Below are 27778 nucleotides of genomic sequence, written 5' to 3' on the forward strand. Positions count from 1 at the left end.
TCTTGAAAACCTATGCCCTAAATGGAATCAAGTAACTAAAAATTAAACACAGCCCATAAAAATTTTTTACTTCATGTTATAAATGCCACTACAAAAAATAAGTAGAAGATTAACTTGCTATAATCCAATTTATAATATCCTTTTTTTTGTATGATGCAATGGTTTGAATGTTTTTTCTCTCCAGATCTCATGTTGAAAACTAATCCCCAATGTAGCAGTATTGAAAGGTGAGGCCTTTAAGAGGTGATTGGGTTATGAGGACTCTGCCTAAATAAATTGAAGCATCATTTATGGATTAATGAATTAGTGGATTATCACAGGAATGGGACTGGTGGACCTTTAAGAGGAATATATATACGCACACACATATATTTACTCCATTGATCTAAGTTGGAAGGGAAGTTTTAGTAAGAAATATGTAGTATAATAACTGGTGGAGTCCTCTGATGACTGATGATTCTGGCAGGTGATTTTATCTGCTCTATAATGTCAAAATTTAAAAATCATAATTATGAAAATTTTAATTATAAAATGTAATACACTATAAAATACAGTTTTAGATTTATTCTGGTACCTCATAAGTTTATTGGGGTAGACTATAGAAGACTATAAATCTTTATAAGCACTAGATTTTGGTCACAGTTTTGGCTAAATATTTAATTTTTAAAAGATTTAGCTAAAAGGTGTATTATTTGGTACTACACTCATTGTTATTGCTATTATTCGTTTGCTGCTAGAAGTTGAAACTTTCGTTTCCTTATTGAGAATATAAATAAAACAAATTACTTTGTGTTAACTTTCAATATAGACCAGGTCTTTATGCTATGTTTCTTGGGCAGGGAAGAGGAGGTCTTACCTGGATTATGTTGCACAAAACAAACAAATGAAAAATAATATAATAGCCAAACTCCCCCCTTGACCCTGCAAATAGCTTATAGAAGTAGTCTGAGAGTATCATATTATAATTATTCTGCTTAATTTGCTCTTTATTTAGATTTAAAATACATCTTTCATACATTGTTTAAAAGGAAAAAGGAATCATGTCAAAATGTTTGAGGAAATGATTTAAGTTAGATATAAAGAACATAGTTCTGATTTTGAAGTGTTAGTGGAACCCAAACAGAAATGATTAGTGCTCTCTTAAGATCATGACATGATTCTTAAAATGGCTATTTCAGAACCTAGAAATAACACTGTGTTACTGACTAATGTCTACAGAGTACTGCAAAAGATGCTGAATAGAAAAGTAGGTGGTGTGAAAATTTTAATTTTTAAATAGCAAAGCCCCTGTCTAGGTATTGTCAGTAACTTTCAGAAATCCTAGAGAAAATGATGATTAGGTCAACACAAGGAAAACAGCAATGAACAGAATAGGAATTGCAAAGAGCTTCAGCCAATGGAAAAAGAAGCAAGGCTTCTGAAGTCTCCCAACCACTCGTGTCTGCATGGGTTTCAACGACCTGTCCCACTGGGTCAGGATGGCATTTCTGGCTCCTGGCCACTTCCCTGGGCCCACCAGCCTAAACTGGTAGGGACTACAAGGGCCAAAATAAACTTCCACGGCCAATTTGGGATCTGTGAGAAACAGCCATGGGATGTTGGGCTTTGCCCCAATGAAGGAGGAGAGTTCATCCATATAAACAATATAATCTGTCTGTATGGTCTCACTTTTGCCAAACCTGGAGATGAGAGAGAAAACACCACTGTGGATACCCAAACTCTGTGTAGAAACAGAACAGAGAAAATGGCTCACAACTTTATATCAGTGAGAATTAACATCAATCTCTCTCTCTTTAAAAAAATTTCCCATACCACCCTGACATGCAACATCAATTTCTTGTATAAGGAGAATGTCATTTGTTTATCCTGTACTTTGTAGTTTTTTTAAAGAACTTTCATACTGGTTTCATTTGGAAATACCCCAGCACTGCAATGCAGCTGAGAAAGACATTTTTTATCCTTATTTACAAATGGATAGATTGCCTCTTGCTCAGGTGATGCTTCTATAATAGTTCATGGCCATTGAGCTAATTAGTGACAACTAGAAATGGAGCCCAGTTCTCCAAATTCTTCTCACTTTCTGAGTCATTTTCATTAGAGGTATACCTTTGAAATATCCTCTACATCTTAAGAGGATTTATGGGCTAGAGAATGGAAGTCCATATCCATGTGTTCCCAAACTCCTCTGACTTCAAATCCTTTCTGGGTCTCCTTTCTATGATATATTACAGGAGGCATGGAGGGCTAAAACTGTCTATGTAATGTTAGATTCTCAATCCTATTATTCACTCTGTGCCTTGTACTAAAAAGAACTTAACACAGTGTCAGAAGCAATGTAGGTCTTCAATTAATATTTGTTGAATGGATGAATATAGCTTGTAGCTGTCATTCCAATGACATCATTCAGGATAATTTAAGATGAAAACAGTTCCAGGCATTCATAAATTCTCACTTTTCTATGGAAATCCTACACTCCTATTACACAATAGGTACTCTTACCATTTGCGCTTTTTCTCCATTTTCTCATTAATATCATTCATCATGTCTTCCATAGAAGGCAAAGTACAAGTTCCTGAAAAAGAAGGAAAGACATGATGGTAATTAAATGAGCCTGGCATAGGACCAGCCTGTAATTTTCCCTTTTTAATAATGAGTTATGAATTCCATTAATTGGTGATCATTTTCAGACAGACATCAAATTCAGTTCTAGTCTTCTCAGAACTCATATTTGTCATAATAATTAAAAAACATTACCTAAATAGCTTTGCTCTTAAACTGGTTACAAGATGTTTCAAACCATTTCATAGATATATTTTAATCTCTCAGTCATATTTTAAGAATGTTGTCTTTTAAATTATAGCCAAACAGAGGTGAATTAGCATCACTTTTCCAAGATTTATGAAGAAAAATCTTCATAGAAATTAATCCTGCTTTGCCAGAAAATGGAATTTCCAGAAGATAAGATATAGAATTTGGTGAAGGGCTAAGTTTTTCTATGGAAAGCCAGTAGTTCTTGAATGTGACTGAGGATATGGACTGTCCACAGGTCACCAAGGACATAAGGTAGACCCAGGAGACTAGATCTGACTTGGGGCTGCCCCAGGATCCAGGTTTACATAAGTTTGCAGAGTTGTCTAAAACCCAGACCAAAACAGGCTTTTGTGTCCAGAAATACTTCAAATTTAGGATGATTTCTTTGGCAATCTTGGAAAGAGAATAAAACTCTTAGCCCAGATATGATTGCTCAAGACCTACAATGGCTTGCTTAATTTCCCATTTCTACACTTCTTACAGGGAGGGTCACTTGAACAGCTTTTGTAGATGTGGCATGGTTCCAGGCCTTGGAACTTGTCATGCTTTTCAGAGGAAGAGATTGAAAAGAAAGAGACTGTTTTTTAGCCCGCCAACTACTGCCATTGGGTTGCTTGTAACTAGCCCCTCTTGTCTTGGTACTCTGGTTTTCCAAACCTGGGTTGTTTGCCTTGTGTCTCATTTCCCTTAAGACAGCCTGTGCCGTGTACATCAATTTTCCCCATAAATTGCCTTGTTTCCTTTCTTCAGAGCCCAAGTTACAACTCTTGTCCTCATAGAGAGTAAGGGTCCCACCCTTCCTTTAATGCCAGCCTCTCTGGGTCTGAACCCTAAGTGAAACCCTGAGTGAAATTTCATGCCATTACCTCCCTGGCTACCTGGTCGTGTGATCTGCATCTCCCCAGAGCTGTATTCCAGCCTGCTGCTGGAATTGCCTGACCTTTCTTGCCTGACCCCAATCAAGTTTGTTGTTTCCTTTGTAAAATATAAGAACTCAGTATTCCCATGTATTACAGACTGATCATCTACTACACTGAGCACTTTCTGCCTCTGTTGATCCACTGTTTGTCCTTATTTTGTCAGGGAAGAAAATAGTAGTGTAAAAGCCATTGCCTCCCAGCAATCATATTTTCCATGACTGTGGATATTTGAAGTTGGCTGGATATTGGCTTGTAAACATATTTTCTTATGAACTTTTCAAGCAATGTAATTCTACTGAGTTTTGCAATCATAATTTTATAAAGTTGTCATCCACTTAGTCTTAAGTGAATGCAAACTTTGGTAGTCTCAAGTCTAATAAATGATCTTAGGTAATTATCAGCTGTAAGAACTTATAAGTCACAAAATACCTCCTCTAATAATATCTTGTAGTATTTCATACAATAATCCAAACTGGTATACTTTAAATTGCTAACAAAATATAGCACCAAAGAATATAGAATTATAAATTTTCAAAACTGAAGGGGACCTTGTAACTAGGATTATTGTTTTCACAAAGATCCAAAATTATTGTCGCTGGCATTCATCTTCCCAATCCATGAGCCTCTTTATTGACTTACCCTTTATTACTTGTGCTGCCCAGCGGGACTGGAGGTCAGCTGTGGGAATGGCAGCCCCAAGGGACTGGACAAAGCCAATCACTGCTATGGTTGACTTCTCAAGTAGAGGAGGAAATACTCCTTTAAATAAAATGATCTCATTGTTTCTGCTTTTGATGATAGAATCATCAAAGAAGGGGTAGGCAAAACTATACCCTGTTGCAAAGATTACACAGTCAATGCCCTCAAATATGGTCCCATCCTCAAAAATGGCCGAGGTCTCTGTGAATTCCTTCACGTTAGGCTTTACGGACACAATGCCACACAGAATGCAAGCTGGGAGCTCATCATTAAATACAGGCTCTTTCCTCAGGACTCTGTATGGAAAACAGAGACAATTATTAGAAGTGTAATATTTCCCTCTTGTTTTATTGGTCCATATATAAATTGATAAGGAAGGAAAAAATGACCCAAGATTTTTTTTTTCTGAGCCATAGAGTATCTCTAATATGGCTGAAGAACAAAATTGATGGGAGGCAACATTGGGAAGTAAGAGAAGTTGCTATTTGCTGGCTCCATCTCTATTTTCTGTGATCTTTCTCTTCCATGGAGCTCTTTCTAAATCCCAGAATAAAGGCTTAGGCCCAGTTCCCTGTTAAAGCCTGTTTCAGGAAAAACTCTGAAGTGAGGGTACCTCGGTGTTTACATTTTTTTAAAGTTGCTACTTATTCAGTGGGAACCTTGATGAGATTGTTTTTTAAATTCTTGGTGTCTCATATTTCTCATCTGCAATGTCAGTAATGTTTGTACTACCTCAGAAGTTCCCTGATTGATATAAAGAGTTTTGCGCAGTCTCTAGCATATGCATAGAGCTCGAAAATGTTAACTGTTATTCTTAATTCAGTATACTCCAAGGTGGTCATCATAATGTGGAGAAGATCAAATAGGAGGAGGAAAGTCAAAGGTGTGAAAGCTGCAGCTGGGCTCTTGAGGGATGAAGTATGAGCCCTGTGCAGACAGAGGCACCAGTCAGGTGAAGGAGAGAGCACCCAGGAATTTAAATAGGGCCAGAGGGAGGGTGCCAGTTTGAGGCTTTGGCGACTGCAAGTCTGGAAAGAGAGAGCTTTGGACTACTTTTTATTCAACAATGTGTGTAGTGGGAGCAAAGAAATCTGAACCCAGGGATGAATGTGAATACAGTTTAAGGAAAGAGTGTTGTTCTTGTATGGCTGTGGGAGCTGTGAGAGAGTGCTACAGGCAGATTCCACTGGAGAACAAACTGAGCTGGACCATGAGATTGGTTGGAATCTTACTTGGAAAATGGCTTGACTCAATTGTGCTTATTACCTGCCATTTATTTGAAACTTGTGGCCATCAGGTTTTCACCTCCACCATCACCACACTGAAACTGCTCTTGTCAAGGCCATCAGAATCAGGCTCCCAGATGCAGTGGTCCACCCTCACTTTCCCTTTTACTCAACTTAGCATTTAACATAATTGATGGTTTCCTCTTTCTTGAAACACTGTACTCATTTTGTTTCCAGGTCATCACTCTCTCAGTTCCTTTCCTACTTTGCTGGCTATTCTTTTTCTGTCTCCCACAGATGTCTTCTCCTCTTCTCTTCCTGACTTCTGACAATGGCCTACCTCAGGACTCAGCCCTCAGACCTTTAGTCTCCTCCATTTACACGCATTCTTCAAGAGATGTCATCTAGTTCCATTTATTCAGGAAAAATTTTCTCATGACTCCAAAGTTTTAACTTCTGGTTTGAGCCTCCCTCCTGTCTTGTGTTTCCCACTGCTGGCTCAACATTCTTCTACCCGAATGTCTAATAGGCATTCCAACTTTAATATGTCTAAAACTGAACTTCTGTTCCTCCTGTAGTTTTTCACATTTTAGTAAATGTCAATGTCATCCTTTTTCAAATATCTTGAAGACATTCTTACTCCCTCCTTGCTCTCTCATCCTCTATCCAGTCCACAGAAAATCCTTTTTGGGTCTACCTTCAAGCTATCCAGAAATCTGGCCAATTCTGACTGCTCACTGCTAACAATTTTGGTCCAGACCAACATCCCCTCTGATTCAGGTTTTTGAGAGTAGCTTTTTAACTGGTCATTTGGCTTCCTTCCTTGCCCTACCCTTACATGGAATGATGACCACAGCAGCTGATCAATCTCTGCAATACTAATTTAGGTCTTATAATTCATTTGCTCAGATGCCTGCTGTAGTTTCCCATTGCTTTCAGAATAAAAGCCAGAGTCCTTACAATGATCTACAAGGCCCATGCCATCCAACAGTTTTTATGTCACTGGTTTTATCTCTCCCCTCATTGTTTTCTCCAGGAAAAGAAGCCCCATTGTTGTTTGTTGATCATGCCAGCCCTGCCCGTAAATGCCCTGGCTGTGTCCTCAGTCTGGAATACCCTTCCCCAGAGACCCTCATGGCTCATTCCCTCAACTCCTTCAGAGGTTTTCTTAAAAGTCTCCTCCCTGAGACATACTCTGAGGACTCTATTGGAAATTGTCCTGACAGCACTTGCCATTACCTTTATCTGTTTTGTTTTCTTCCCCAAAGCACACATCGCCATATGATCTTATGCTATTGTTTGTCTGTTTCCCACCACTTAGAATGTAGGTTCCATGAGGACAGGGATTTTTGCATGTTTTGTTCACTACTATATTCACAGGGCTAAACACAGGACCTGGCATATAATAAACGTGTAATAAATGTTTGTCTAATTAATGAATTCACTTTGATGTAAACAGCTCATAACTTGGGTTTTTCACCTCGTGTCAAAGTCATTTCTTGTTATGTTACTGGCTTAGAGGATATTATAGGAGAAGATGGGAAGGAGACTGAAGATGCAAGCATTGGTATGTATGTGTTTAGTGAGAGGGGTCCATTAAGGGGTGGGTGATGAAAAGGGAAAGGTAGGACATGAAATGTTCTCCTGATGTGCTTAACTTTGTCACTAAGTGATAGGTAGTAGAGCAAGTGGCCAAGAGTGAGAGGCTCTAGAATCAGCAGATCTGGGTTTGTTTTGAATGCTGCTTCTACTTCCTGGCTGTGGGATTTTAGTAAAGTTATTAACTACTATAACTGAAACTCAGTTATCTCATCTCTAAAATGGAGATACTAATAGAGCTCTCTTCATAATTGTAAGGATAAAATGAAATAATATATGCCAGAGCCTTAGCAGAGTCTTGCTAAATCTCTGACATGTATAAAATGCTTAAAAGAGGTTAACTTTGATTATCATTACTCCTGGGACTAATTCCTGAGGCATTATATAATTTTCCAGCTGTGTAAGTATAGTAAGGAGGATTGCAAAATAGGAAATCACTCTTAATTTTTGCAGTTCTTTATCTTCTGATATATGAGTTGTGATTGCTAATACTTTGATTTGTTTTGGGGTTACGGAACATTAAGTGTTGTTGACACTGAACTAAAGGCCAGCAGGCATATCACTTTAACTCTGCATTACCCATTTAAAGGCATCAAGCCATAGTTTTCATGCTTGAATCTTGCATTCATCTGCTTCACGTACAACCAGTCAGAGATGGCTGTCGGTAAGTTGTTCCTGAGGAAGGTTCCAAATCGAGTGACAAGCAGCATGTCCCAAGGATAACCATTGTCCCACACCCGGCTCATCACCCAGGAGCCGCTTCTGGAGCTGATCATGACCTTAAAAAATAAGAATTCAACCATGAAATTAGTGACCATTTGTAGTAGATATTCTGGTGAGCACCCCAGATCCCTCTTGAGGAATAGATCTATTACCCCAGCTGCAGAAAGTGGTGTCAGAAGGCATCTCTCAGCTGTCAGTCCATTTTGACAGTTGCTTTGGCTGAAGAGAGGGGCCTTACCCAACATCTTCTACTCTTTCTGAGTTTCCTTCATCTAGTGACTGGTCAATGCGGGCATATAAAGGCCCAGTCCCTCACCTCAAATTGGGGCAATGCCAAAGGACCATCCCAGTTTCAAAGTAAACGGAAGCTTCCTTCCTGTCCTGCAGAAGTATTGATCCTGAGAGTGTTCCCAAATAAACTTCTGAACTTTACATCTTAGGGTCAGCCACCCTGTCACAGTGCTGCAGGCAAATTTTCATATTTTAATCAGTCTCTGCTACAGGTGACTAATAACTGAATTCTAGTCATGTTTTCCCTAGTGCTTATCTAACTATTGCTGTCTACAAATAAGCAATTATGACCTCAAAATAGGCATTTTAAACCAAAATGCCTGCTACTATCTGAAAAGAAGGTGAGAAATTTGGAATCAGAAAACCATACGCTCAAACACTGGCTCTCCTACTTATTAATGATGTGATTTGAAAAAATTCCTTTAACTTCTCTAATCTTGTTCCCTCATTCCCAAAATGGAGAGAATCGAATTTGCCTCATCAAATTTGTGTAAGCGTTAATTCGATGTGATAAACTATGTCACATGGGTAACGTTACCTGGCAGATAGTATGTGGTCAGTAAATGTCAGTTTCGTTTCCTTCCCCTTCTGTTATGCTAATCCATAATAGTGTAGTTTTCAGGCTTTCTTTGTCTTTTTTAAAACCAATTTTTATGTGCCATATCACTTCAAGGCATTTGTTATAAGAGGAACTAGACAAATAAGAAGAGACTAAAGGAGTCCAGGCATGGTGGCTCATGCCTATAATCCCAGAACTTTGGGAGGCCTAGGTGGGCGGATCATCTGAGGTCAGGAGTTCAAGACCAGCCTGGCCAATATGGTGAAACCCTGTCTGTACTAAAAGTACAAAAATTAGCTGGGTATGGGGTGTGGTGGTGGGTGCCTGTAATCCCAGCTACTCAGGAGGCTGAGATGGGAGAATTGCTTGAACCTGGGAGATGGAGGTTGCAGTGAGCCGAGATTGTGCCATTGCACTCCAGCCTGGGCAACAGAGTGAGACTCTGTCTCAGAAAAAAAAAAAAAAAAAAAGAGAGAGACTAAAGGATCAATTAATTAAATAGCCTCTGAGATTGATCTTCCCTCTAATTTATCACATATGCAAATAATCACATATACAAATACAAATCTCTTAAAACTATGAATTCGTTATAAATTTCCTAAACCCAAGAAGCTGAAATAATGATTTACCTTTATTTATGCAGAAATCTATTTTATCCTGTCATTCAAGTCCTTAAAATATGTGATATAATCTGATCCCAATCTTTCTTTCCTGTAACTCAATCCTATAACTACTGTTCCTTGGATTCGGAAGCTTTGACTTTCAGTTCTGTAACCCTTCAGTAGCTCAAACATTAATTTTCTCGATGACTTTCAGAAGACAATTGACATTTCTGGTCCTCATTTATCCTTTCTGTAATAAAACTACCTTCTTCCCACAAGCAAAGGAGCCCGTTTACAGGAAGGTATTTGAGTACCATAATGCATTATACAAATTGTTAGCATTAAGAACTTCCATTCCAGCAAGATGAAACTATAACCTACAATAGTCAAATATACAATGCTCATTTTCTTGTCTTCATGCCTCTGCTCATGGCATTTCCAATTCTAAGAAGAGCTGTTGCCTCTTCAGTCTCATGATTTATATTTATTGTTCAAGGACTGGTTCTGTTCTACCTCCTTTGTGAAGCATCTGGTTTTGGAATCATAGCATCTAGTGCCTGAATCACTTGTTTATCCTTTTTTCCAGTGGCAGCTCTTGTTCCAGAGCAGGGATCACGCCTGTTATGTTCACCACTGTCTTCAGCACCCAAGCCAGTGCCTGGCACATAGTAGGCCCTCAATAAGTAGTCATGGGACAAATGTGTGCATGCATGCATAAATGAATGAGTAAATGAGCCACTCTATATTGCTTAAATCTTGTTCAAAAGCTTTTAACTTTATAACAAGCCCCAGAAGTAGGTTCTATTTTTATATGTTTTACCATTGAGAAACTTGTCTCAGAGAGATTGAAGGACTTGCCTGAGTCTCAGAGTCATAACCTTAACCCTAAATCTGTGCTAGTTTTAGAGAAATTGATCAGAGACATTAGGCACCAAATGTCTTGAAGAAGAAGATTGCTGAATGACAGTATTACTCCTTGCTGATGTTCTGCCTTTGTCTATGAAGCAATTTAAAACCTCACCTGTTACTTGGGGAAGCTCAGCTATGTGAAATACCACTTAGTCTTTACATCAGATAACTTTCCCTCCTCCCCCACATTTCATATCACACCTTTCAAACGATAATAACTCTTCTGTCAGTAACGAGAGTCACCTGAGTACCCGGGGAGTAGTACCTGTTCTGCTGTGTGGCTGAGTTCTGTGGCAATATCACAGCCCGAATTCCCCAGGCCAACCACCAGGACACGCTTTCCATTGAATACACCTGGTTCTTTATAGTCCCTGCTGTGGAAGCATTTGCCTTTAAAGTGGTTTAGTCCTGAGTGAAAAGTGAGAAATATATGGCAGTTTGAGTCATATATTTAAACAAAGACTTTAACAGAAACGACCTTGTGAATAGATGCAGTCACAATAATGTGCTATTTTAACACACCAAGCATATTAGATATAACAGAAGCATATTTTAATTTAACCTGCTTGTACTTTTAGAAAAAAGACATTATCGAGATATTAATTTTTGTCAGTTATGTGGCTAGCAGCTTAAAGTTTGGCCTTACCTGGAAAGGACTCTTTTGGTAGGTTGGGATACACATGATGTCCGGAACAAACCATTACAGCATCAAAGACGGCCGATTCTTTTTTACCATCCCTTTCAGTGGTAACATCCCACTGGCCAGTAGTTGCAAAATCAGGACGTTTATTTACACTGGATACAAATGTCTAAGAGAAATACAGAAAGAAACCCCTCTTTTCTATGCTAGCAAATGGTTTTGGCAGATACAGTATGAAAAAAGAGAAGTGGGTTAGGAAAAATATTTAATGATTAAGATACATATTACAAATTTAAAATTCCCTCAGAATAAATCAAAACACTAAATGGTATCTATCTATTTGTCCCTGCATGATTTTTTGTGCATAATCAGTATTTTCTGGAGTACAAGAGTGACACCCCTTGGAGATACGGCAGTGAATTCAATTATAATTTACAAGAGGTGCACATCACATATATTAGAAAATCTGATGGCCAATAATGTTCTGGATCACATTCCTGTATGTTCTGGTTCAGTACATTAAAGATAGCTCAAAGATAGATGTACTGAACCAGAACATACGAAAATGTGATCCAGAAAATTATTAAATTCATTAAATTAAAATTAAAACTATTAAATTCAAATTTCTAACATACTCCTAGGTGACGCTGATGTCACTTGGACTATACACTGAGTAGCTTTGACTAGATTATCGATAAATATTTGTTCACAGCTAAATGGCTGCCTGTTGTTGTGCTCCCTGTTTTAAAAAAAATCTTTCAATTCTTCTGATTATATTGGAAAAAGAATCTCTATTTGGTATTAATTGTTCTTAAAAACTTTATTATGTACTATTTCATACATATAAGAAAATGCACAAACACGTATATGTTACATTTTTGTTAGTTATGAAATATAATAAAATGAGCACTTATGGACCCATAAGACCTAATACATAATTTGTTTAGAATAACTCTGGGATTAGTTAATTAGTTATGCTATTGTATATGGCAACTTTTTTTTGGATAGGTTTCTGTTTGCTGCTGGTTTACAGAAATGCAATTCATTTTTATATATTGATCTTATATATCACCACCTTGCCTAACTCTTTTTGTATTGCTATGAATTCTAGTAATTTATATATTTTGGATTTACTACATAGAGAATCACATTATCTTCAATAACTGTGTTTTACTTTCTTTTGAGTTGTCATTCTCTTTATTATTCTTTAGTTACTGCACTGTTTCTTAAATTTCTTGACTATTGAAAAGAAGTAATTACTACTGATAATAGTAATTAGGAATTCTTATCTTGTTCTGAAACTTTAAAGTGAATGCTTCTAACTTTTCATCCTTTAGCACAGCACTGACCAGTACCAATATAGTATGAGCAATATATGCAATTACAAAATTTCTAAGACCGGGCATAGTGGCTTGCGCCTATAATCCCAGCACTTTGGGAGGGTGAGGCAGGTAGATCACCTGAGGTTGGGAGTTCGAGACCAGCCTGACCAACATGGAGAAAACCCCGTCTCTACTAAAAATACAAAATTAGCTGGGCATGGTGGTGCATGCCTTTAATCCTAGCTACTTGGGAGGCTGAGGCAGGAGAATCACTTGAACCTGGGATATGGAGGTTATGGTGAGCCAAGATCACACCATTGCACTCCAGCCTGGGCAGCAAGAGCAAAACTCCGTGTCAAAAAAAAAAAAAAAAAAATTCTAATAGTCACATTAAAAAGTGAAAAAAAAATGTATAATTTAACTCAATCTGTCTGATATGTTAACATTTCAAAATGTAATTAAAATTTATTAATAAGGTATTTTACTTTCCTTTTTTATAATAAGACTTGGAAAGTTTGTGTATATTTTATACTTATAGCACATCTCAGTTTTGTGGCTAGTGGCTACTATATTGAACAGTGCAGATTTAAGATAAATTAAGATAAAGATTAAGATAATGTTTGTGTATGTTTTGCTGGTTCAAGACAATTCTGCTCTAAGTTTGGCGAGAGTTTTCTTTTGATTTTCTTTTTTTTTCTTTCAAGCACAAATAGGTGTTAAATTTCAGTTAATGTAACTGAATTTTAAATTCTGAATTTGTTAAATAAACATATGGTTTTCTGCCTATAACAGGTTTTTGTAGTAAAATATATATGTATATTTCTTAGTATTAAAATACTCTTGCATACTTAGGCCAAAGTCAACTCAATCAAGACAGTTAATCTCTCTTTTTTTTAATTATACTTTAAGTTTTAGGGCACATGAGATACCATCTCACACCAGTTAGAATGGCGATCATTAAAAGGTCAGGAAACAACAGGTGCTGGAGAGGATGTGGAGAAATAGGAACACTTTTACACTGTTGGTGGGACTGTAAACTAGTTCAACCATTGTGGAAGTCAGTGTGGCGATTCCTCAGGGATCTAGAACTAGAAATACCATTTGACCCAGTTAATCTCTTTTAATACTCTGTTGGATTCATTTTTGAAGGATTTTTACATTGATTTTCATGAAGGAGATTGGCCTGTAATTTTCCTATTTCATATTATCTTGTCTGCTTTTGATGTAAAGGTAATAATGTCACAAAATAACTTTGGAAATCATATCTCATTTTCAAGCCTCTGAAAGTTTCTAAAATATTGAAATAACTTGTTCACTGCAAATTTGGAAGTACCCATGGAACTGTTTATTTTCTTTATGGGAAGATTTTTAATTTCTAGGTCAAAAGAACTATAAATCATCAAACGACAATTCAGGCTTTCTACTTATTATTGAGTGAGTTTTGATAAGTTTTTTTAAAAAATTGCAAAAATTTAACCAACTTAAAATATTACTTGGCAAACACTTTTATAGTATTCTTGTTATATTTTTTAATTCATCTGTATCCATTTTGTCTACCCTTTCCTTGTCAATATTATTTATTTGTGCCTTTGATTATTTTTTTCCTTAAACTGCCAGCTTTTTATCTATTGTTTATTTATGTATTTTTTGAGATAGTGTCTCTGAAACCCAGGCTGGAGTGCAGTGGTGCGATCTCAGCTCACTGCAACCTCTACCTCCCGAGCTCAAGCAATCCTCCCACCTTAGCCTCCCTAGTAGCTGGGACCACAGGCATGTGCCACCACATCCAGCTAATTTTTGTATTTGTTGTGGAGACAGGGTTTCTCCATGTCACCCAGGCTAGTTTCCAACTCCTGGACTCAAGCAATCTGCCTGCCTTGTCCTCCCAAAGTGCTGGGACTATAAGCATGGGTCATTGCACTTGGCTCCTGTTGTTTATTTTATTAGTCTTTTCAAGTAATTAACTTTCAATTTGTACATATGCTTTATTTTACATTTTATAAATTTATTTTTATATCCCCTTCATTCTGTTCTTTGAGTTTATTCTATCTTTCTTTTACTAATTTCTTAAACTTTCTTACCTTATTTTTAAACTTTTTCATTTTCTAATGTAAACATTTACATTTATAATTTTCATGAAAATATAGCTTCCTGTGTTTCTCACAAGTATTGATACATAGAACTAAATTAGCATTCAGTTATAGATATTTTTAAATTCCAGTTGAAATTTCTTCTTTGACCTATATGTTATTCAGATAAAAAGAGTTTTTAATTTCCAAATTCAAAGGTATTTTACATTTATTTCTTTGGTATTGATTTCTAAATTAGTAGTGATTTAGTCTAAGAACTGTAGGTGGTCAAATTTTGTGAATTTTCCAGGTATCCTTGAGAAGAAGGTAATTCTCTAAACCTAGAGTTAGAGAGGCCACACTGTTAAAAATGTTGACAAATTAGAAAGGGAAACTGAAAGGAACAAATGAGAATCCAGTAGTAGACACAGACTTCTTCAGCATTATGACAAGAGCTAAATTGTTGATAACATCTTACCTTAAATTGTATGTACTTCAGGAGGTTCTTTTCTTTGGCAAATGCAATGATATATTCCTGGATCTTGCTGTTGTGCATAAAGTTGGGGAAGTCATCAGGAAATGGGAAGTCTGGGAAACACATCATCTCTTTGGAAGAGTTGGAAAAGACTGATTTGTAAATGCTAGCCCTGCCCTCCTCTGCATGGTCCTGTGAATGTATAGTTTCAAATGGAAGAGAATTGGTAAATGAGCATACTGATCATGGTCAGGGCTGGTTCCACGTAATTACAGTCATCCCTTGGTATCTATGGAAGGTTCCAGGACCTCTGTGGTTACCAAAATCTATGATTGCTCAAGTCTCTTATATAAAATGATATAGTATTTTCATATAACCTATATACAGATACTTTAAATCATCTCTAGGTTACTTATAATACCTAATGCAATATAAACGCTAAATGAATATAGTCTATTGTTTTTTATTTTTATTTTTATTTTTTATTTGTTTTTTTTGGATTTTTTTAATCAATGATTGGTTGAATCTGTGGATGCAGAACTTGCAAAAACAGATGGCCAACTGTATACTTATTGAGTCATCCTTTATCCACAGTAAATTCAGTAAGACACATATAAATTAACTTCACTTCAACAATTGATGCTAATCATGGAAACTTGTTAAGGGAACTTAGGATATGGAAGAATACCTTTCTTAATATCTTTTAAGAAAATATATCTTAATCTTTTCTAAGGGAAACAAATTTTAAATTTCATTATGTCCTTTAGGCCTATGTAACTACAATCCTTTCATTCCCTTGAACCATTAAATACAGTGACAGAGATTTTTCAAAATTCAACCTTGCGTAATTTCAATGTGTCAACTCATGAGCACAAGCATCCAATGGTCAATTTATAAAAGCAAACAGTAACAAGAGGTTGCAACTATTGATCAGATTTGTAAATGTAAGCATTTTAAGACCTAATTTTTAAAAAATTAACCTTAGAATTTCTATAATGTATAAAGTAAGGTTAACTATTTTGAATCTAACACAGAATTTATGGGCATCGCATGCCTTTTGAGCACTTATGTAAGTAACAAAGTTTTAGCTTTCAATGATACAAAAATATCTGAATTTGCTTTAATTCTAAGGAATTATAGAACTATGCTAATAAAGCCTTAGAGGAAATGTTAAGTGATGATGAATAAAGAAAAAGAACATTGAGGAAAGAATGATCAGCAATGAGAAGGTTAGGACATTGTGTTGTGCTTCTTTAGCCACACACTGAAATAAACTGGGAGCTTTAAAAAAACATTGAGCATTAGGCCCCACTCTCAGAGAATTTGATTTAATTGACAACAAGTTTTAAAAGCTCTTCAGGTAATTCTAAGGTGCAGCCAAGTTTGGCAGTCACAATGTAGAGTTCAACAAGTAGAAGCTCATGACCAACAGGCTACAGTTACTGTGGAAGAGCTTACCATAGGACACATCTGTTATAGCTGTGAGCTCTGCAAAGCAAGCTGTTGAATGAACAAAAGGCATTAAGTTAAAAAAAATACTGGTAGGAGCATTATTAGGAAGAGGTGGAGCCTTGGTTTAGCTCTGTTGAAGCACCAAGGTACTTACATCTCAAGTTTCATGATGAAAGATCAGATTGTGGATCTCTATGTGTAATTGCTAGTTCATAGTGGAAAGTACTGAGCACTAGAAACTTCTAATTAGAGCTCATCTAACTCAAAGTTGTCAGGGCCCCCAGAACATGAAATTTTAGTATAATATTGGAATATTACAATCACATCAAAAGCCAATGTGGCTGCAGTTTCATTATTGACAATTAATTGGCAGATTAGTTGCCATGTTCATTTCAGAAAGCAGTGTGTTCTTTAAATAGGACATGAGTTTTCTGCTGCTCACACGGTTTGTTGACCCTCCTATAGGCATGTGGGATGGGGAAGTGCAAAAATTTGTAGCTTTCTGTGAGTTCGGTAAGTTTAAAGAGATGATAATCAGCATAAAGAGAGAAGAAACATTCAAGAAAAAAATTGATATATAGTCTAGAAAAAAATCAGAGGAAGTTAAAAAAGGGTGGTATTCCCAGAAGAAAGCCTCTATTCATAAAACTTCATGCAAAAATTCATATGATTTACTGATTTATTGTTTGGGGAGCTCCTGAGAAAAGCGGACATTTTACCCAGATCCGTGGCCTATTCAGAAATGTGGCCTGTGATTAGGCCGCAGATCTGGGTGAAATGTCCTCCTTCTGTGACCAAAGAAGGTGAGGGAAATACATCATCGTGGCTCTAGATCAGGGTTAGAAGTCAGAACTAGAAGGGAACTAGAAGGGCATAGAAAGTGCTGTAGTAAACAGCTCCGTTTCAACTATATGCACCCTTAGTGTTAGCTAAGTTTTAACCAATGTTTGGATCTCTCTGAAATTTAAAAAAAGTTATGATAATGTAAAATGATGAAGTTAGAAACCAAAGGGAAGGCAAATACAAAATTAAGACAATTTTATAACAATCTCATAATGTGAATACTCAGCCTATTGCTGCAGACTTCTAGTGATCTGAGAAACACTGCTGTTTGCTCCATCATTTGCAATCTATAAGCCCCCTCACAGTAGTAAAATAGGAAACACTGAAAAACCAAAGGTATTAGCTTCTTGGGGCTGCTGTAATAAATTACCACAAAGTTAATGGCTTAAAATAATAGCAATTGATTCACAGTTGTAGAAGTCAGCAGTCGGGAATCACTATCAGTAGGCTGAAAACAAAGTGTGACAGTACCATGTTCATTTTCAGAGGTCCAAGAGAGAATTCATTCCTTGCCTCTTCTGGTTTCTGGTGGATGCTGGCATTTCTTATTTTTTTCAGTGGCCAGAGCCCACTTGTATGCCTTCACTCATGGCTCCTCTGGCCATCATCAAAGATAGAGCATAGCATCTTCAAATTTCTCTCTTTCTGTTGAGGTCATCACATCACCTTCTCTCTTCTCTTTGTGTTAAATCTCCCTCTGCCTCTCTTAACGATGTATTCATTGTAGCATTTGGGGCTCACCCACATAATGCAGAAAAATCTCTCCATCTCAAGATTTTTAACTTAATTATATTTGCAAATACCCTTTTCTCTTGTAAGTAAGATAACATTTACAGGTTCCAGGAGTTTGGATGCAATATCTTTGAGGAGGGGCATTGTTCAATTGTTCAGCCTATTACAGGCCATCCTCTGGTTCCCAAGGATTCACATCCATCCCATCTGCAAAATACATTAACCCAATCCCAACATCCTCAAAGTCTCAACCCATAGCAGCATGAAATCAAGTCTCAACTCTCATTTATATATTTTCAATTCAGAAGTCCAAAATCTCATCATCATATAAATTATCTAAATCAGATATAAATGAGACTCTGGGTATGGACCAGGATAAGGCAAAATTTCTATCTGTGAATCTGTGAAACTAGAAAACAAGTTATCTTCTTCCAAAATACAATGGTGGGACAAGCATGGGAAACCCTTATCGACATTCCCATTTAACCGGGGAGGAAAAAGGAGGAAAGAAAAGAATCACTAATCCCAAGCAATTTTGAAATCCAGTAGGACAAATTCCATTAGGCTTGAAGGCTGTGGCTCAGGCCTCTGCCCTCAGGGCCTGAGGCTCTACCCTCTGGGCTATCCTTTCTTTTTCTTGAAGGGTAGCACATGTTGCAGTTCAGTTTTATCAACCTATGATGCCAGGTTCAAATTTTAAAGTCTTCCTCGAGCAGCAAGAAAGACAAATTAGCTGTCTTTGGCTGTGTTCCTCTCAATAGCCATATCAGCAGTGCGTTCTATCTTCAGCAACGTCTTGCAAAGTAAGTTTGAGTATGAGGCTTTGGTTAAGATCACTGTGTATAAGATATGGCCGGCCAGGAGCGGTGGCTCAGGCCTATAATTCCGGCACTTTGGGAGGCTGAGGCGGGTGTATCACCCGAGGTCAGGAGTTCGGGACCAGCCTGGCCAACATGGCAAAACCCCATCTCTACTAAAAATACAAAAATTAGTGGGGCATGATGGCGCACACCTGTAATCCCAACTACTCGGGAGGCTGAGGCAGGAGAATCCCTTGATCCCAGGAGGCGGAGGTTGTAGTGAGCTGAGATTGTGCCATTGCACTCCAGCCTGGGCAACAAGAGAGAAACTCTATCTAAAAAAAAAAAGGAAAAAATAAACAAAGACATGGTCAGCTCAATAGGCCATTTGGTGAAATGGCAACCAGCAATTTACAAAGAAGTTAAGAATAGGCTGGAGAGAAAGGCAAGCTTGAATTGGGATCTTTTCTCCACCATTATCAGCTGTATGATTTTTTTTCTTTTCTTTTTAAGCTTCAAATTCATTTGTAAAATGAAAAAAATACACCTAGCTTATAAGATTATTATAAATATTTAATTAAATAGAAAAAGTCACGTGCCATATAGAAAGTGTCTGATAAAATAGCCTTAAGTTTGGCCACAAAGAAACAAAAATAATAACAACCAAAAATCCCTAAAAATCACCAGTGTGTTAATCTGAAGCCCTGTCAACACATTTTAATAACATACAGTAGGCTCCACCACATTGTATAAGATGCTGGGGGGTTTCACACCACACGTATTCTAAAATTGACCACATAGTTGGAAGTAAAGCACTCCTGAGCAAATGTAAAAGAACAGAAATTATAACAAACGGTCTCTCAGACCACAGTGCAATCAAACTAGAACTCAGGATTAAGAAACTCATTCAAAACCACTCAACTACATGGAAACTGAACAACCTGCTCCTGAATGACTACTGGGTACATAACAAAATGAAGGCAGAAATAAAGATGTTCTTTGAAACCAACGAGAACAAAGACACAACATACCAGAATCTCTGGGACACATTTAAAGCAGTGTTTAGAGGGAAATTTATAGCACTAAATGCCCACAAGAGAAAGCAGGAAAGATCTAAAATTGACACCCTAATATCACAATTAAAAGAACTAGAGAAGATATATCTCAAAATAATAAGAGCTGTTTATGACAAACCCACAGCCAATATCATACTGAATGGTCAAAAACTGGAGGCTTTCCCTTTGAAAACTGGCACAAGACAGAGATGCCCTCTCTCACCACTCCTATTCAACATAGTGTTGGAAGTTCTGGCCAGGGCATTCAGGCAGGAGAAAGAAATAAAGGGTGTTCAATTAGGAAAAGAGGAAGTCAAATTGTCCGTTTGCAGATTACATAGTTGTATATCTAGAAAACCCCATCATCTCAGCCCAAAATCTCCTTAAGCTGATAAGCAACTTCAGCAAAGTCTCAGGATACAAAATCAATGTGCAAAAATCACACGTACTCTTATACACCAATAACAGACAAACAAAGAGCCAAATCATGAGTGAACTCCCATTCACAATTGCTTCAGAGAATAAAATGCCTAGGAATCCAACTTACAAGGGATGTGAAGGACCTCTTCAAGGAGAACTACAAACCACTGCTCAACGAAATAAAAGAGGATACAAACAAATGGAAGAACATTCCATGCTCATGGATAGGAAGAATCAATATCGTGAAAATGGCCATACTGCCCAAGGTAATTTATAGATTCAATGCCATCCCCATCAAGCTACCAATGACTTTCTTCACAGAATTGGAAAAAACTACTTTAAAGTTCATATGGAACCAAAAAAGAGCCCGCATCACCAAGTCAATCCTAAGCCAAAAGAACAAAGCTGGAGGCATCACGCTACCTGACTTCAAACTATATTACAAGGCTACAGTAACGAAAACAGCATGGTACTGGTACCAAAACAGAGTTATAGACCAATGGAACAGAACAGAGCCCTCAGAAATAATACCACACATCTACAACTATCTGATCTTTGACAAACCTGACAAAAACAAGAAATGGGGAAAGGACTCCCTATTTAACAAATGGTGCTGGGAAAACTGGCTAGCCATATGTAGAAAGCTGAAATTGGATCACTTCCTTACACCATATACAAAAATTAATTCAAGATGGATTAAAGACTTAAATGCTGGCCGGGTGCGGTGGCTCACGCTTGTAATCCCAGCACTTTGGGAGGCTGAGGCGGGCGGATCACGAGGTCAGGAGATCGAGACCACGGTGAAACCCCGTCTCTACTAAAAATACAAAAAATTAGCTGGGCGTGGTGGCGGGCGCCTGTAGTCCTAGCTACTCGGAGAGGCTGAGGCAGGAGAATGGTGTGAACCCAGGAGGCGGAGCTTGCAGTGAGCCGAGATTGCGCCACTGCACTCCAGCCTGGGCGACAGAGCGAGACTCCGTCTCAAAAAAAAAAAAAAGACTTACATGTTAGACCTAAAACCATAAAAACCCTGGAAGAAAACCTAGGCATTACCATTCAGGACATAGGCATGGGCAAGGACTTCATGTCTAAAACACCAAAAACAGTGGCAACAAAAGCCAAAATTGACAAATGGGATCTAATTAAACTAAAGAGCTTCTGCACAGCAAAAGAAACTACCATCAGAGTGAACAGGTAACCTACAGAATGGGAGAAAATTTTTGCAATCTACTCATCTGACAAAGGGCTAATATCCAGAATCTACAAAGAACTCAAACAAATTTACCAGAAAAAAACAACCCCATCAACAAGTGGGTGAAGGATATGAACAGATACTTCTCAAAAGAAGACATTTATGCAGCCAACAGACACATGAATAAATGCTCATCATCACTGGCCATCAGAGAAATGCAAATCAAAACCACAGTGAGATATCATCTCACACCCGTTAGAATGGCGATCATTAAAAAATCAGGAAACAACAGGTACTGGAGAGGATGTGGAGAAATAGGAACACTTTTACACTGTTGGTGGGACTGTAAACTAGTTCAACCATTGTGGAAGACAGTGTGGTGATTCCTCAGGGATCTAGAACTAGAAATACCATTTGACCCAGGCATCCCATTACTGGGTATATACCCAAAGGACTATAAATCATGCTGCTATAAAGACACACGCACACATATGTTTATTGTGTCACTACTCACAATAGCAAAGACTTGGAACCAACCCAAATGTCCAACAATGATAGACTGGATAAAGAAAATGTGGCACATATACACCATGGAATACTATGCAGCCATAAAAAATAATGAGTTCATGTCCTTTGTAGGGACATGGATGAAGCTGGAAACCATCATTCTCAGCAAACTATCGCAAGGACAAAAAACCAAACACTGCATGTTCTCACTCATAGATGAGAATTGAACAATGAGAATACTTGGACACAGGAAGGGGAACATCACACACCAGGGCCTGTTGTGGGGTGGGAGGAGTGGGGAGGGATAGCATTAGGAGATATACCTAATGTTAAATGACGAGTTAATGGGTGCAGCACACCAACATGGCACATGTATACATATGTAACAAACCTGCGCATTGTGCACATGTACCCTAGAACTTAAAGTATAATAAAATATATATATGTATATATATATGTGTGTGTTTGTGTGTATATATATATATGAAACATACCATGTTTTTTAAAAAAAAGATGCTGGGTGGTTTCAAGAGTTTTTGCAGTCTGCAAAATATCTATATTAATAAGAATGATATCTCATGTCTATAATATTTAAAGAGCTGTTACAGACACTGTTTCATTAAATACAACCTTTTCATTGAGGTAAATAATATAATACTGATTTTGCATTTGAGGAGGAAATAGTGACTTAAAAGGGTCATTAATCTTCCTAAATTTGCATATATATTAATGGGTTTATCAGAAGAAGAAAATAAGACTCAGGCAATAAGGCTGGAAGACTGTACTGATTGAGTGGAGAACATAGGGAAGCCCTATTCTTGCTGCTATTTGGCAACACATGAAGTGATTTAACAAGTGCATACATGCATGTCTGCTAATAGAACCCTTATTACAAATGCACGGGACAAAGGGGCATTGAAGAACTTCAAAGCAATTTTCAGTTATGTAGTTTCACAAGACCAAAGTCAGCACCTGAAACTTTAAAATCCATGGTCCCAATCACTTTGGTAGCCTCACCAAATGAATGGGAAAAGCCAGCAACAATAAAAAAATTATCTAGGAACCCATTTAACTAGAGGTGAAAGATCTCTACGGGGAAAACCACAAAACATGAATAAAAGAAATTGTAGCTGGCACAAACAAATGGTAAAACATCTCATGCTCATGGATTGGAAGGGCCAATATCATTAAAATAACCATATGCCCAAAAGACTTAATGCAATTTCTAACAAAATATCAATGCCATTTTTTACAGAATTAGAACAATTCTAAAAATTCATATGGAACCAAAAAAAAGCCCAGATGACTGCAGCAATTCTAAGCAAAAAGAACAAAGCTGGAGGCATCATATTACCTGACTTCAAATTATACTGCAAGTCTATAGTAATTAAAATAGCATGGTACTGGTATAAAAATAGACACATAGATCTGTGGAACAGAATAGAGTACTCAGAAATAAAGCCTCATCCCTACAGCCAACTGATTTTCAGCAAAGTTGACAACAGCATACACTGGGGAAAGGACACCCTATTCAGTAAATTGTGCATGGAAAATTAGATAGCCATATGCAGAATAAAAGTGGACCCCTATCTCTCACCATATACAAAAATTAACTCAAGGTAGATTAGAAACGTAAATGTAAGACATGAAACTATAAAAATTCTAGAAAAATATAGGCAAAACTCTTACCTAGGCTATGACTAAGAATTTATGACTAAGGCCTCAAAAGCAAATGTAATAAAAACAAAAATAGACAATCTAAAAATCTTTTTCACATAGAAATAATTAACAGAGTGAACAGACTACCTTCAGAGTGGGAGACAATATTTGCAAACTGTTCATCCAACAAAGGACAAATATCCAGAATTTATAAGGAACTCAAGGAACTCAATTTTAAAGAAGCACAGATAACACCATTAAAAAGTGGGAAAAGGAGATAAATAAGCATTTTTCAAAAAGAGACATACCAATGGCCAATAAACATATGGGAAAATGCTTAACATCACGAATTACCAGAGAAAATGCAAATTAAAACCACAATAAAATACTATCTTACACCAGTCAGAATGGCTGTTATTAAAAAGTCAAAAAGGCCAGGCACAGTGGCTCACGCCAGTAATCCCAGCACTTTGGGAGTCCAGGGCTGGCGGATCACCTGAGGTCAGGAGTTTGAGACCAGCTTGGCCAACATGGCAAAACCCCATCTCTACTAAAAATACAAAAATTAGCTGGGTGTGGTGGTGGGTGCCTGTAATCCCAGCTACTCGGGAGGCTGAGGTAGGAGAATCGTTTGAACCCAGGAGGTGGAGGTTGCAGTGAACTGAGATGGTGCCACTGCACTCCAGCCTGGGAGACAGATTGAGACTCCATCTCAAAAAGAAAAAAAAAAGTAAAAAAATACAGATATTGGTGAGTATGTGGAGAAAAAGATGCACTGTTGGTTGGAATATAAACTATAGAAAACAGTATAGAGATTTCTCAAAGAATTAAAACTAGAACTACCATTTGACCCAACAATGCCCCTGCTAGCTATCTATACAAAAGAAAAGAAGTTGTTATATAAAAAATATTCCTGCACCCATATGTTTATCACAGCACCATTTGCAGTAGCAAAGAAATGGAATCAACCTTGTTGTCTAATAAGGATGATTGGATAAAGAAAATGTGGTATATACATACATATATATATACACACAGACACATATACATATATATGTATGTATATATGCAAACACCATGGAATACTACCCAGCAATAATACAGAATGGAATTATGTCTTCTGCAGCAACATGGATGGGACTGGAGGCCATTATCTTAAGTGAAATAACTCAGAAACAGAAAGTCAAATACCACATGTTCTCTCACTTATGATTGGGAGCTACATAATGTATACACATTGACATAGAGTGTGGGAATAATAGACATTGGGGACTTGGAAGGGTAGGAGAGTGGGAGGGGGTTGAGGTATGAGAAATTACTTAATGGGTACAATGTACATTATTTGGGTCATGGCTACACAAAAAGCCCAGACTTAACTGCTATACATTATATCCATGTAATAACACTGCACTTGTACCCCCTAAATCTGTAAAAAAAGATGTGAAATGGTATTGTGTTTAAAATGAATAAATAATTATAACTACATAAACCTAACTAATATTTACCACTAATTTTATGTCCGAGTGACTCTTATTAATGATCTATCAAGGGAGAATTCTGTAACGGAGAATTTCAAAGCCCATTGTCTAACTTACTTCTGACTTGCGAGGAGGTTACTTTCCAACCTGCTCTTGACACTGTACTTAGTGGATTCCAATTCTAACAGATATGACAACTGCCATGGTAGCAGGTTTGGAAACCTGTGTGTACACAGCATGCTCTTATACACTTCCCAACCTATTTTCCTGTCTATTACAACAACATGCTACTCACTGAAAATTTCCACAGGCCCCCAATATCATTGCTCTTCTCAAAGCAGGTGGGCTCCAGCCCCTCTTCCAGACAGCTCCTGATGGAGGCCAAGCCACTCACACCAGCTCCAATGATGGCCACTTTCTTCCCCATGGTCACCTGTGCAAAGACCCAGAGAACATTTCCAGTAACAACATTGCTGAAAATTTATTTACTTATCTATTTATTTTGATTTCGCTCTTTGGCTTAATAAAAACTTTACTTTTTAAGAAACACTGGCTGAGTATGGTAGCTCATGCCTGTAATCTCAGCACTTTGGGAGGCTGAGGTGGGAGGATCATTTGAGCCCAGGAATTTGAGACCAGCCTGGACAACAGAGGGAGACCCTGTCTCCACAAAACAAAACAAAAAACAAACAAAATCAGCTGAGTGTGGTGGCGCGTGCCTGTACTCCCAGCTACTCAGGAGGTTGAGGCGAGAGGATCACTTAAGTTCAGGAGTTCCAGGCTGCAGTGAGCCATGACTGTACCATTGCACTCCAGCCTGGGTGACAGAGTAAGACCTTGTCTCTAGAAAACAAATTCCTTTTAGTGATCTAACTACATTTTCATTTCTCTCTAATTTCTAAAGAGAAAGTTTTCTTCTGAAAAAAAAAATGGGGTGGGGGGAGGGGGGAGGGATAGCATTAGGAGATATACCTAATGCTAAATGACGAGTTAATGGGTGCAGCACACCAACATGGCACATGTATACATATGTAACAAACCTGCACATTGTGCACATGGACCCTAAAACTTAAAGTATAATAATAATAATAAAATAAATAAGCACTTTGTTTTTAGTCATCAGCTCTCCAAAATTAAGAGACTGATGACCCAGCATACATATTTATCTTTTTTGCTTTTGGACTTTGTCATTTACTGTCTACCAAAAAGAGTAAGCAGAAGAAATAAAAGAAGATTCGCAACTAAAACACCTGTAGACACATCCACCCACCCACCCACATACATATGCCTGTACATGGGAATGAAGAAACATATATGTATATGTATACACACACACAGTCACACACACACACACACACACACACACACACACAATCTGTATCTTCTACTTAGATACGGATAATGAGGAACAAGGTCTGAAGATGTCTATTTCAGTGTGCCAGGTAGTCACCCTTCTCCCCATCAACAATGTTCTTCACCTCAATTAAAAAGACAAGTAAATAGTACATACCTATAGTCCCAGCTACTCTGGGATTATATATTCCTGTCGAGCAGGGATATCGCTTGAGCCCAAGAGTTTGAGGCTGCAGTGAGCTATGGTTGCGGCACTGCACTCTAGCCTAGGTGACAGAGTGAGACCTTCTCTCCGGGGTTGTGGGGGGCAGGCGGGAAGAAGTCATGTTCTTACCTAAAAACAAGTTTTTCCCACTATCTTCAACCTCCATTCTCCTGTAAGAAAATTACATTGCCTAACTTTTTTCTGTTCCTGACACTGTCTTTAGGCTCTACTACTACTTCTTTCACTATTTTTTTTTCTTTTTAGACAAAATCACATAGCTATGCAGGGAAATAGACTTGGATGATAAAAATCATGATCCGTGATTCCCAGAAACAAACAAACTGCCTGAATTATATCATTCTCATTCTAACCATATTTGGTATAAAACTACAGCATGCACCTTCTTCATTTGCCCATCCCACCCTCAACCCTTTACTATATCACCTTTTTTTCTTTTTCTTTTTTTTGAGACGGAGTTTTGCTCTTGTCCAGGTTGGAGCGCAATGGTATGCTCTCGGCTCACTGCAACCTCTGCCTCCCGGGTTCAAGTGATTCTCCTGCCTCAGCCTCCCAAGTAGCTGGGATTAAAGGTATATGCACCACTAAGCCTGGCTAATTTTTGTATTTTTAGTAGAGACTGGGTTTCACCATGTTGGCCAGGCTGGTCTCAAACTCCTGACCTCAGGTGATCCACCCGCCTTGGCCTCCTACCTTTTTAATTTTCCTACCTGTTCTTTGTCTTCTTTTCTTCTGTGTGTCTATGTCCTGTCCAACTGTCTGGGCAGTTTGAAAGAGGAAATGTTCTAGTGAGCTCACACATTAGGAAGATAGTTGGAAAATGGGAGGAGCTGCTCTTAAAGAGATACTCATTTATTGGTCCTTGAATGGGTGAGCACACACCAATTCTCTGTGATGGATGGGACTCCAGGCCAGTCTTCCATGGCCACCCAGTTTCTGCTTTTCCTTTGATTATAGTAAACACAAGCTGCTGGTTATACTCTTGGACCCTTGGTCTGGGAGTCAAGCAGTTTCTCCCAGGTGACTCCACAGTTCTCTACTCCATTTTATTATGTGTTATTTGAAAGTTTACCTTGTTTTCCTTATTCCTAGTTCTTTTGTGGGTACCTCACAGTAGTCCTCCAAATACTGTGGAAACTTAGCTACTTAGTTGAGATAGCCCAATAGGGAGGATGACTTTTCTCTGCTCTCTCTTTCATGTCCTGTCTTGGAATTTTGG

General features: G+C 37.8%; 1 protein-coding gene across 2 annotated transcripts; it reads right to left on the reverse strand.

The window, feature by feature from the left end:
* Nucleotides 1–959: 959 nt before the first annotated feature.
* Nucleotides 960–27334, reverse strand: FMO3 (flavin containing dimethylaniline monoxygenase 3). 2 transcript variants are annotated; one of them, XM_012511012.2, is made up of 10 exons: nucleotides 27270–27329; nucleotides 25279–25416; nucleotides 17612–17737; nucleotides 14849–15037; nucleotides 10986–11148; nucleotides 10605–10747; nucleotides 7835–8034; nucleotides 4371–4726; nucleotides 2500–2572; nucleotides 960–1679 (listed from the first exon to the last, which is right to left on the reverse strand). In XM_012511012.2, the coding sequence occupies exons 3-10, from the start codon at nucleotides 17618–17620 to the stop codon at nucleotides 1337–1339; spliced, it is 1476 nt and encodes a 491-aa protein (XP_012366466.1). In that variant the 5' UTR covers nucleotides 17621–17737; nucleotides 25279–25416; nucleotides 27270–27329; the 3' UTR covers nucleotides 960–1336. The 2 variants fall into 2 exon arrangements, with proteins under 2 accessions (XP_012366466.1, XP_003258914.1); XM_003258866.3 differs by lacking the exon at nucleotides 17612–17737 and having other exon boundaries at nucleotides 1095–1679; nucleotides 27270–27334.
* Nucleotides 27335–27778: the final 444 nt, after the last annotated feature.

Source organism: Nomascus leucogenys, chromosome 12 (genome assembly GCF_006542625.1).
Source record: "Nomascus leucogenys isolate Asia chromosome 12, Asia_NLE_v1, whole genome shotgun sequence".
Taxonomy (NCBI): Eukaryota; Metazoa; Chordata; class Mammalia; order Primates; family Hylobatidae; genus Nomascus; species Nomascus leucogenys.

Bases quoted from the DNA above. Each gene is read 5' to 3' on its own strand.
- FMO3 (XM_003258866.3), bottom strand. From the start codon at position 25,410: ATGGGGAAGAAAGTGGCCATCATTGGAGCTGGTGTGAGTGGCTTGGCC. The intron at 15,038-25,278 runs GTGAGTAGCATG...ATACATTCACAG, and splicing joins GGGGCCTGTGGAAATTTTCA to GACCATGCAGAGGAGGGCAG. The intron at 2,573-4,370 runs GTAAGTCAATAA...CTTCTTTTTCAG, and splicing joins GGCAGCACAAGTAATAAAGG to GAACTTGTACTTTGCCTTCT.